Raw genomic sequence first — 10,941 nt, forward strand, 5'->3', positions numbered from 1 at the left:
AGGAGGCTTGGAGCAACCTGGTCTAGTGGAAGGTGTCCCTGCCCATGGCAGGAGGGTTGGAACTGGATGGTCTTTGAGATCCCTTCCAACCCAAACCATTCTGTAATTCTATTTTTGAATCAATATTATACTAGAATGTATGTACAAGCAACAGACATACCTTTAACATTCTTTAATACTTCAGGTCTCTGTTGAACTAAGCGACCAAGACTGTGCAGCTGGCTACAGCGGTGAGCAATGCCCCAGCTTCTCTGCCACCTAAATAAAAATGTAATTGAAAGCATTTCATTCTCCACATTATTAAAAGAGAAAATATCACAGTTGAAATGCAGCTGAAAGCCCTATAACACAGACAACTCAAACAAAACCTGCTCCAACAGTAATAAAAGCAAAGGCCTAGTGAAAAGCTGTCCATGTCACATGCTACTTGAACAGATGAAAAGCCTATGTAAAATTTCACAGCCTTGCAGAAAGACAGTGCCAAAAAAAAAGTCCTAAAAAACACAGACATAGGAAAAATAAATATAAAACCTGGTAGACAGAACAAAACTTGAAAATCTCTTCCCCAATATGGGGGTGAGTAAATAGCAACAGACAACCCAGTATTCGGTTCAGTCACGTGGCATGTGTTTTGTTTGTACGCTGTGTAATGTTTGTCCAGAGGAGCAAATACTGTATATATATGGACATTGCCTTTTTCTTTTTTTGAGTTCCTAGCCCAAAACATGAATATGATTCCAGTGGTAAGTTGCTATCTATAAATATATTCATAGTTTACAGTGGAATAATTTTTGTTACACCATACAGAAGCCAGGTGTTACATTGGTGACTTTAATCTACCCAGTTCTGACATCTCTTCCAGCACAGACAGATCAGAAAAACTCCTAAACACATTTCAAAAAGCATTTAAATTGTAAAGTTGTCCCAGCGTATCGAAAATTTACATCCTGTTACAAACTTCTAGCTGATATCAAACTGTCTCAAAACGGTAAATTACCATTTCCTTATTGTACTGGCTCTGTTGAGGACGGAGTTAAATTTCTTCATAGCACCCCTGTGTTCCGTATTTTTGACTAAAACAGTGCTGATAACACACCACAGCTTTGGCTGTTGCGCAGTGCTTGCACAGCGTCCAGGATTCTGCTGTCTCTACCCACTCCACCCCCCTCCACCAGCAAGTAGGCTGAAGGGGGCAATAAGAGGGGAACAGCCAGGACAGGTGACCCCCACTGACCAAAGGGACATTCCAGACCATCTGATGACACACTCAGGGAAAGGAGGAGTAAGGGGGGACCCTCGTGGCTTTTCAAACCTCTGAACACTACTGCTGGGCAGCAGGAACACAGGTACCAGTTTCCTATTAAGACACTTGTTTGTCAGATTCCTGACACTCCCATTCTTTTTTGGATTATTGTCATACAACTCTTGGAGGGTTAATAACTCTTCATGGAACACAATAGTTTTGGTGTATTTTAAAAGCACAAACTATAAGAAAATTAAATGAAAGCCATGAACATAACCAAACCTACGCATTTAATACTGAAGACTGTTTCAGAAACTTAAAATAAAAAAACCCCACCACAGCACTGTTGCAGAGGATTAGGAACTGTGTTCACAAAAACTTGCTTCAGCTTAAAGGAAGCCGGAGTCTTTTACAGGGGAAAGGAACAAAAGCATGTTTCACAACCTCCGGCTCTCTCTTTCGCAGTTAAAAGGAGAACTTCACAGCCTAGCCCTTGAAATAATCCCCCAAAGTTTATTTTGCCACTGTTGAATACCCTCATTGCTATTTCCCCATCCTGAATATCCCACTTCAGAACAACCCCATCAAAATTTAAAAGATGATGATAAACTATTTTCTGGAAAATATCCTGAGGAATCAGTATCACCAGCTGTACTTCAGCCCTTTCAAGCAAACAAATGTCCTTCTCCCCTGGAGCGTGGGAAACAAGACTCTAGAGAGAACGACGTTTTTACTGAGCCTTCACAGGATGTCAGTATGTACTATGTGCCAAGTTGCATTTCACTGCCAATCTAGGTACCTTTGTAGATATCCACTTCAATTCAGGCAGAGCAATTTTATCCAGCAAAACATCCAAACTAACGCATATGCACAGGTCCTCTTTCAAGTGCTTATGTGCCTGCTTCAGCTGGAGTGTACACTGTGGTCTTCTTGAGCAGACTGTAACAGGAAATTTTTGTCCCAATAGAATTCTTCTAGAAAAATATTGATCAGTGCAATTACACTTTCGCATATACGAAATTTAGCTGTTTTGCTGGAATAAGCCTTTAAAGCTCATGGCGCAGTACTGCACAACACTTCCTTGGCTTTGACTGTCTTAGCGCAAATCCAACAGGTCTCATTTATTACCTGATATCGGAGAGCTGGAGTTGATGAGAGAGTTCAGATTTTAAACGTTCTAGTTCTTTTCTAAGTGGCAAACTCTTCTTTAGCTTTTTTACTGCACTTGCTTCATTATCATCTAGCCAGGATCTGAGTGAGGGAAAAAAACCCAAACCAATGGAAGAGGCATGCTGTATTATCTGCCATGCAAACACACAACTAACTGAATTCTTACTGTTAACATTAACATTTTATTTCAAGTTACCAGGTAAAGGGATCTTTTCAAAAGCAGAGGTCAGAAACTGAAATTGCTAAATGCTTCAGCTTAAGATACCTACAAAGGAAAACCCTGCCGTTAACGCCATGGAGGGGGACGGGACTAGGGAATCAAACTGAAACAAAAGACACTGACAGCGTTACAACCATAAGACTTTGCAAGATGTGAAAGGCGTAGAAGAGCAATTAGTGTGATTTAGGGGAGTGGCTTCAGAATTTAGTGCCTTAATGACAGAAGGTCCCACACGTCTGCCTTTAAAAAACACCAACCCAACCAAAGCGACCGTAGGTGACTATTAAATAAGGGAGGTGGTACGGAAGGGCTAAGTTAGGTAACTCTTACAGAGCTAGGGCAAGCATAGATTGAGCAGGTCAAAGTTCTACAGTTCTTTTGTCAATAATCACCAACAGGCAAACATGACTCGTAGAGTACATCTAAAACTATCAATAAATAGATCATTCTATTTCTAGGAAAAAACTACTCTTAAAGAGATCGAGCCTATGTTCATAGCATAAGCTCATTTTCATGCTCATTTTTACAAATACGCCCGTTCTCGTACTGTATTTAAGTGAAAAAATTCAAACTCGGAAGCAAAGTGAGTGGTCCAATGCCAAATGGCTAGGTATTAAAATCAGACTGTTAATATGTAACAGTGTGTGGCATTTCTTGTAAATGTGTAAAAATAAGTAAAAATATTCTCTAGTACATTAAATCTCAGTCAAGTGTTTCACAGGAGCATGTATTACAGTAGTTTTACTGCGAGGTGCTAGGCCGGATGAGCGGTATTCTTTGCTCTGAAAATACTACCACCACAGTTACACGCTGCATTTCATCCAAGTTCAGCATTTGTAACTGCCTTAATTTAAGTATTAAGCTCGATATGCTGCACAACAAATCAGAAGCACAACACCAAGATATCTGGCAAATTAAAACATTCTAACCTTTGTTTCCATCTATTATCTTCCACCCCCAATAGTCTGTGATAATGAAATACTAACAATAAATTTAGTAGCCATATAGTTTTGTGTTACACAAGCCCTGTAAGAGGTAAGGAGCTATTTGGAGCAAGCAGAACCTCTGCTTCCTCCTGAATCATCACCAGTATTCCATAAAACTCAAAAACTGGATTGACCAAACATGAATGATGGGCAAAGAAACAAGAATGCCTCAGATCTGCTGGCACAATAGTTATCCCAGGAGCTCATCGGAACTCTCTTCAGTTATAAAAAGTGTGACAGAATTACATGCTGGACAATCAAGTTTGGTATTGCACAGCATGTTTACTGACTACCTTTAAAAAACTCAGCATTAGAATAAGAACAATTTAGGTTAGGAAATACCAGTTAAATAAAAGCCTTACATACATCAACGTTGTTTCTACTCTCTGCGCTTGTTCTAGTTCCTCCTCAGGATCCTTGAATCCAGTAAATGAGTAGTAAGTCTTATCCCATTTGATAGGTCTGTTCACTGTGCTTTTTGCTTCCTTGTGGGGCTGAGAGTTCACATTCAGACTCTGAACATGCTCCGTGGATAAACTGCAGGAGTTGAGAATATCCAATACTGTGCTCAGGAGATCCCTAGTATGTAATGTAAAGCTCACTGCTCGAAACCCTATAAAATACAAGGCCCACAAAATTAGTATTATTTAATTAAAATTATTTTAAATGCATTCACATTTCCCTCATCTTACAAGAACTCAAACAAGGCATACGTACTTGGAAATCATTATGACATTGTTACGTTGATAATCACTGCAAAATTCACATGCAGTTTAACCTTTAAAACTGTTCTGTGTCCAAAAATATAAATAGAGCTGTTTTAACTATCTGACTCATTGGACAAATTGGCAACCTAGCCACAGATGCAGCATAACCCAGAAAAGGATGCTTTTGCTTTAGTGGTGACAGTTTTGTCCAACAGCTCTTCACAATTCACATTATTACTGATTCTCTCTTTGGACATAATTCACTGCAGAAGCGTAGTACTACAGCAGCTCTTCACAGGCTATGAACAGAAGCATCAGAATAAAACTTGCACGCTGGCCACAACTAAGCCCAACCACTTACAGTGGGCTAATTAGCCCGTTATAAAACAATTAAGTATTAGACTCAAGAGCAGAACACTGTGGGCAGTTCAACTGTTAAACTTTAAGGAGACCGGACACAACACCACTATTTTCTAGCACTGCGTTCTCTCACAATTTGCTCAAGTGTTTTGACTAGCTGGACGCAGAGCTTAAAACTCAGATAAGGCATATTGGTACATCAGGGACAAATATGTGGAATAAAACTAATGAAAAACAGTATTCCCAATTCAGCAAAGTTTTCTGTAGTCTCAGCTAAGAGACAATGTGGTAAACTAAAGCATCAGGTATTATACAACTTCTGCTACAACTGTTGTTCCAGTTAAACATGACATCATTAAAAGCAGAAAAATCACCCTTTACATTAACCTATGTTTTTCACTTCCTCATACTGTAACTTGACCTCAACTTTGCAATTTCTCATTCTTTCATTGCTTTTTAAAGCTTAAGATGTTTAACTACTTGGGATGGTCTTAGCTGTCTGATCCAATACATCTTTTCATGGTTTGACAGGGTTTTATTCAGTTGAAAAGTCATTCTGACTGCACAAGGCTAAGTAATGGTCTGAAAGAATTTAAATACAGGAAGATACATTCTGCACGATATAAAAGCACCTGAAGCACTGAAGGATTCTTGAACATTAGAAGAGTTTGGTTCTCTTTCTCTTACATAAAAAGTAAGCTGAGTTGGCTTAAAGGAGCGAAATCCTGGTTTCTGTAGATTCTCCAAGTAGCCATTTAACCTCTTCAGAGAGTTTTCATTTACTTCCTGTTTAAAACAAACAAAAAATCAAACCAAAATCCAAACCATCACATGAATGATGAATTTGGCCAGTTTTCATCTAAACCTTTTTAATCTCACATGCAGAACTAGCTTTTTAAAACTGCCCACTGCTCTTAACTAGTACTGATATAATTATTAATTTATGCAGACAATATGATCTTGCATGAATAAATTGCAGCATGTACATTCCAAACCATCACTTTTAAGGTTGTCAAGCTTAAAGAAATCCATTGATTAAAACATAATGCACAGCATTTCAAAGATATAAAGCAAGTAATATGTATTATAAATTAGACTGGAAGGGTTTGGTATTTTCTTTAAAACAATTAAACAGAAAAGATGAATAAAAAATAATGGATGTTCAAGGGATCTATTCTTGTTAAAGATAAAAATGCATCTTTTTGTTCTCTAGTAACAGCCATATTCAATTCTAATAATACTTCTGCTTCTCTGACAGCAGAAAATTTCCGTCCTCAATATATGACATGTTTGCAAAGAAAGCGCACTAAAGGATTCTTACCCTCTCTTTGGGATGCTGGCCGAAGAAATCTGGATGCACAGCAAAATAGAAAGGTCTGAGAGCATTGATGGCATCAGCTCCTGACAAGGTTCTTGACTGAAGAATGCACTGTAGCAGTATCTTCTCCAGACATAACCTAATAAAGTAATAAAATGTTTATGTATGATGCAACCATCAAGTGGAAAACTGGCATAAATTACATTAGAATGTGACAGAAAGGAGTAAATATTCACAGTTGCAAATATAATCCTTTAAAGCTGGTATTAGAAGTCTGAGTGCTGGATTTTTTCCCCTTGGGACTCACAGAGCTATATTTATATAGAGCAAATCCAACAGGTTCAAGAGATGGTGGATAATAAAGGTTGATTAAAGACATGTAAATAAGTGCAATAACATTTCCCTCCAGTTTCTCAAAGCAGGTTCAAATAAAAGAAGTGGTTCAAATGATAAGGACTGGCTTTAGTGGCCTTTTTTGTAGCTCTTGCTGAAGCTGCTTTTAAAAGCCAAACCTTACAAACTTTTGAACCTCCAAGTTAAAAAATGAAACCCATTATTTTTCAAGCAGTGCCAAATTAATATTAAATTTTACACAGTAATAATCACAATTCAATTAGAAGTTCTGCATTAGTTTGAGGACCATGTACTTGTACCCATTTAAAAAAAACAATCTACTTTCCCAAACATATTCTTTTCTAGAAGACATCAACTAATGAGACAGTACTTTTTTGCCCTTTGATCCTCACTGAAAGAGAAGAAGGGCTAAGAAATTTTAGTGGTAGAGAAAGATTGATGCACCTAAGATGAGAAGGAAAAGTTAAGTTGAAGTAGTTTTAGGAAGTTCAAAAAGCACAAAAGATTGAATACCTCCAATTATGCTAAGTTAAACAACAATTCTGAAAAGAGCACGCTTGTGTACTTGTGCAACAGAAGACTGAAATGGAAGGAAAAACAGGTTCTGAATTAAAACTTGCCCAAATCTCTTGCCATAGCTCAAAGCTGATATTCAGATTAGCAAACTAATTACCAAGAGATGGTGTATATATAAAAGCAGCAAGCAAATGTGATTTGGTGAATATTTAATGACAGATTACTCCTCTCCTTTAGCTGATTTCACAGGCTAACAATCAACTGGCCAACCCTTTTCTCCGTGACTAATGTTCTATGTAGTTGGCAACTCAGAAGGGTAGGGATTCTGCCCTGCTAAGCATGACACTGCTGTTTCACTCTTCACCTCCAAACTGCAAGCCCCAAATAAGAAAATACATGGCAGATTGGAGGTAAAGCTGCTTTTGATTCACATAAAACTAATAGCTTCATTAGCAGTAGTAAGCAAGGCTGTTTTACAAAGAGCTATTTCTCCAGCATCCTATACCAAATAATTGTCCTGGACACAGAAACACATGAGAATTTCCTGACTGCTTTCATTAATTAAAAAAAAAAAGTCTGAAAAATCCACAAATCTGTGCTCAGACCATTAGTGGCATTTTTTGTTTTGGCAAATGGTAAATGACGACAGTTAAATTGTCAAGCAGATGCGATGACCCTTACATCACCCTTTTTGTGTAAACCTTTCCAGCTCTTCAATTAGAAGCACAAAAGCAGTTAAAGCTAATGTTTTCTGCCTAAGAGGTGGGCAAATATTTAATTGGTAGGTCTTAAAAGTCAGCTGGATGAAAACGGGAGGCACTTGTGTAGGAAAGTGGAACAGAAAATCTGTAACGCGAGATGACTGATGAAATTTCAAACTGTTACGACTAAAATCAGTTTTCATGCGTGTGGATTAAATGGGAGACTAAAGACAGAAATGTATTACTAGCACACGCTTCTACCTCCCTGCTGGCTGCATCTGAGGAAGACTCTAAGACCAGTCATCACTATAGCCCATGAGCATACTCGAAATAGCAGGAGACAGTACACAGAAGTACCACAGCAGTATCACGTTTGCGAGGAGAGCAAGAGCTCTTAAGGACAAGAATCTGCAGAGCTGCTCAGTGATGCAGGACAAAAACCTCTACCTGACCTGGCAAGGAAGAAGGCAAATCACATTGGATGAAAGTCCACTCGGTCACATGCTTTACCATTTTGTATCCTGAAACACCAAACCAGTCGTCTTGCCGAGGACAAATTTTTTTTCTTTGTGGTAGCAAGTGGACACGAAGCAGTAAAAAGGGAAAATAAAAGTCTTTCCAGCAAAGGAAAAAAATAGTAAGTGAACCAGCTACCTATCTGATAGCAGTTTTGATTAACAGCCACGCAAGACACCCACATCCCCCTAGGACCAGCTGCTAGGAGGAAGTAAGGAACTCAATTCTCTCTTCAGCTTACTCGTACATCATTTCCTACATCCACTCCTGAGCTACACTGCATGCCATTTCCTGTAGTTAGGGGGGGGAAAAAAAAGCTCCAGTGTACCTGGAAACTATTAATCATAAACTTCCATCTGGTATTCTACAAGAAAAATGGCCAAGTATGGTTAACTTCAGTTAGGGGGGGAAAAAAAAAGCTCCAATGTACCTGGAAACTATTAATCATACTTCCAAGTTTATTAATCATAAACTTCCATCTGGTATTCTACAAGAAAAATGGCCAAGTATGGTTAACTTCAGTTCCCTTGCTTCGTATCTAAACACCACTGCCAAGCTAGTAGGAAGGCTCAGGATTCCAGCCAAAAGTCTATTTTGAACTCGCCTAAAAGAGAAAGGCTCAAAGGCCAAAATTAGTCTGCGTGACAGAAGGAAGAACTCGCTCACTGAAGGTGAAAGAGAACTCTGAGGCATCCTTCAAGTGAAGTGACAAAATAAATGAATTTAGAGAGAAAATGCAAGAAAGATGCTTATGGCTTTGCTCAGAAGGAGCGGAGATTGTTCCAAGAGCTTCATTCAGATCTGAAGAGCAGAGAAAGCCTTCATGTTAAAATCAAGGTCATAATCACTTCGAGGACAGCCGTCCCCACTTCTTGAAAGATATGAAACACAATCTCCACTAGAACACATTATGCAATAGTACCCTAGGACAGATTTAATTTATTGATTAAATAATTGCCTCCAGCTTTCTTTTTACTTTTTCTTCACATCTCTCTGAAGTTTAACTTTTTGCCTTATAGCTTTGACACTGAAAAGCTTTGTTCAATTAAGCTCATTATGACAGCTATATTCACTCATTTTGAAATACTGAGCTTTAATAACTCAATAATGCAGTAATATATTGGATATCATGTTCAGATTTAGACTACCACTTTCTCATAATTAAGCTATTTTAAACCCCTTCTTTTCTTGAGAGCCTTTTTAATATCTCACTCGAGGACAAAGCATATGGCTTTTGGGGATTTTCAACTGTGGATGCTCTGCTGAACGCTTCAAGATGTAAAGATGAGAAAGCCAAAGAAATAAGCATTACGCAAAAATACCAAACCAGTTTTACATCTGTGCAAGTCATGAGCAAACACCCAAACATTTGCTAGAGGTAAATTAAGTCAGCAACGTGCCATACCTTCTCACGGCTCTCAAGCAAAACATTTCAGCAACTCGGTGGTCAAGCTAACTTGCAGCCATCCACTAACTCACTTAAAAAAAAAAAAAGAAAGTCAGTCCTGTTTAGTAAGGGACACGAGTTATTTTCCCCCGTTACTTCCCAGTGCATTCTCCAAACCTTATGTAGTAACTTTTACTAGTAATACAAAATTGAGAAGTCACACATAAAAACCTCAAGTTTTGCGTAAGAACGCCTTCCGTTTTCTCTACAAACTGTAAGTCTTACAAACATGAGGAGTTGTTACCATGTTTTGTTTCAAAGATGAGCAGCTAAGGATGTTCCAGACGGGGGAAAAAAAATTGCCAATAAAGTTATTTACTGAAAATGCTTCCACTCTTCCTGATGTTCAGTTTTTATCTTAAGTATAAAAACAAACAAACATAGAAGCTTTCTTCAAGCACTAACACATACAAGTTCATGGAATTCCATGTAAATGTTTACTCTGCTAAATCTAAACTTTTCAAACAAACAGTAAGACTTGAAAATTTACACACAAACTATTTTATGGGGGCACAATATAAAACCTAAGACAAAGACAGTGTCGTACAACGACACTTGGACAAGTTTGCCGAGATCCGTAAAAAACGAATCCGCAATTTTCACCCGTAACTTCTGCACTAGGCGACTGCAACCGAGCCTTTTCCAACGTGTGATAAACCACTTGGCATGTCAGAGTGCAAACGTACACCTAGTTATTAGGGATTATGAGGGAAGCTCCCCATCGGCAATGTTTTCCCATATGTTTCCATGCACTTATTTTTTTTGAATGTACTTTTCTTTGCACTTTCCAAAAATCATATGTTCCCACCAAGTATGCCATTTTAAAGCACCTGGGATGAGCAGTTATCAGAGAAAACCCATCCTGGTCCTAATCCAGCAGGGTAGTTCCTATTTTGCAAAACGAAGTTTTAGAAGTGCATCTTATGGATGGAAATGTACTTAAGAATACAAATGGTTCACCAAATATTTTGCTAAACAGGATGAGAACAAAAAAGATGCTGAGCTAAGATATCCCCAGAAGACTTCATAATTTTTACCTTCTGATTTTCAAGCAGGGAGGCAAGACAGCCATACTTTGGTTTTCCCTAACAACAGTTCTGGTGAACACATTCAGGCGCTCTCTGGTAATAAACCAGCGCGCTCTCTGTCATTTCAGCTTCAGGGTTTTGGACAGAGGATGGAAAAAAAACCCCAAGAATGTCACTAATCTGCGGTGACGCTTTATATAACCACACAAAAGCATCGTTGTTCCTTGCTCTAAACGCTCTATTAACGGCTTAGAAATTGTTACCGCGTTTAATTAAAAAACAACCAAGACCTCCGGGTTTTGCGGGAGTTTCGCCCGCGCCCCACCTCCACGCCCGGCTCGCTCCCACCACACACGTACCGGTGACGTAGCGGTG

At 38.7% G+C, this 10,941-nt stretch overlaps 1 protein-coding gene across 1 annotated transcript in view; it reads right to left on the minus strand.

Moving 5' to 3' along the window:
- The window catches only part of TCAIM (T cell activation inhibitor, mitochondrial), a 12,659-nt gene extending 3,089 nt beyond the window's left edge, over nt 1-9,570 (minus strand). The window contains exons 1-6 of the mRNA XM_010153409.1: nt 9,497-9,570; nt 6,008-6,143; nt 5,319-5,472; nt 3,986-4,232; nt 2,372-2,494; nt 161-258 (exon numbers count right to left, since the gene is read on the minus strand). Of these exons, the coding sequence (XP_010151711.1) occupies nt 161-258; nt 2,372-2,494; nt 3,986-4,232; nt 5,319-5,472; nt 6,008-6,143; nt 9,497-9,522 (784 nt within the window). The 5' untranslated portion in view covers nt 9,523-9,570. The remainder of the gene's footprint in view (nt 1-160; nt 259-2,371; nt 2,495-3,985; nt 4,233-5,318; nt 5,473-6,007; nt 6,144-9,496) is intronic.
- Nucleotides 9,571-10,941: the final 1,371 nt, after the last annotated feature.

The sequence above is a fragment of the Eurypyga helias genome, unplaced genomic scaffold (genome assembly GCF_000690775.1).
Source record: "Eurypyga helias isolate BGI_N326 unplaced genomic scaffold, ASM69077v1 scaffold1476, whole genome shotgun sequence".
Classification (NCBI taxonomy): Eukaryota; Metazoa; Chordata; class Aves; order Eurypygiformes; family Eurypygidae; genus Eurypyga; species Eurypyga helias.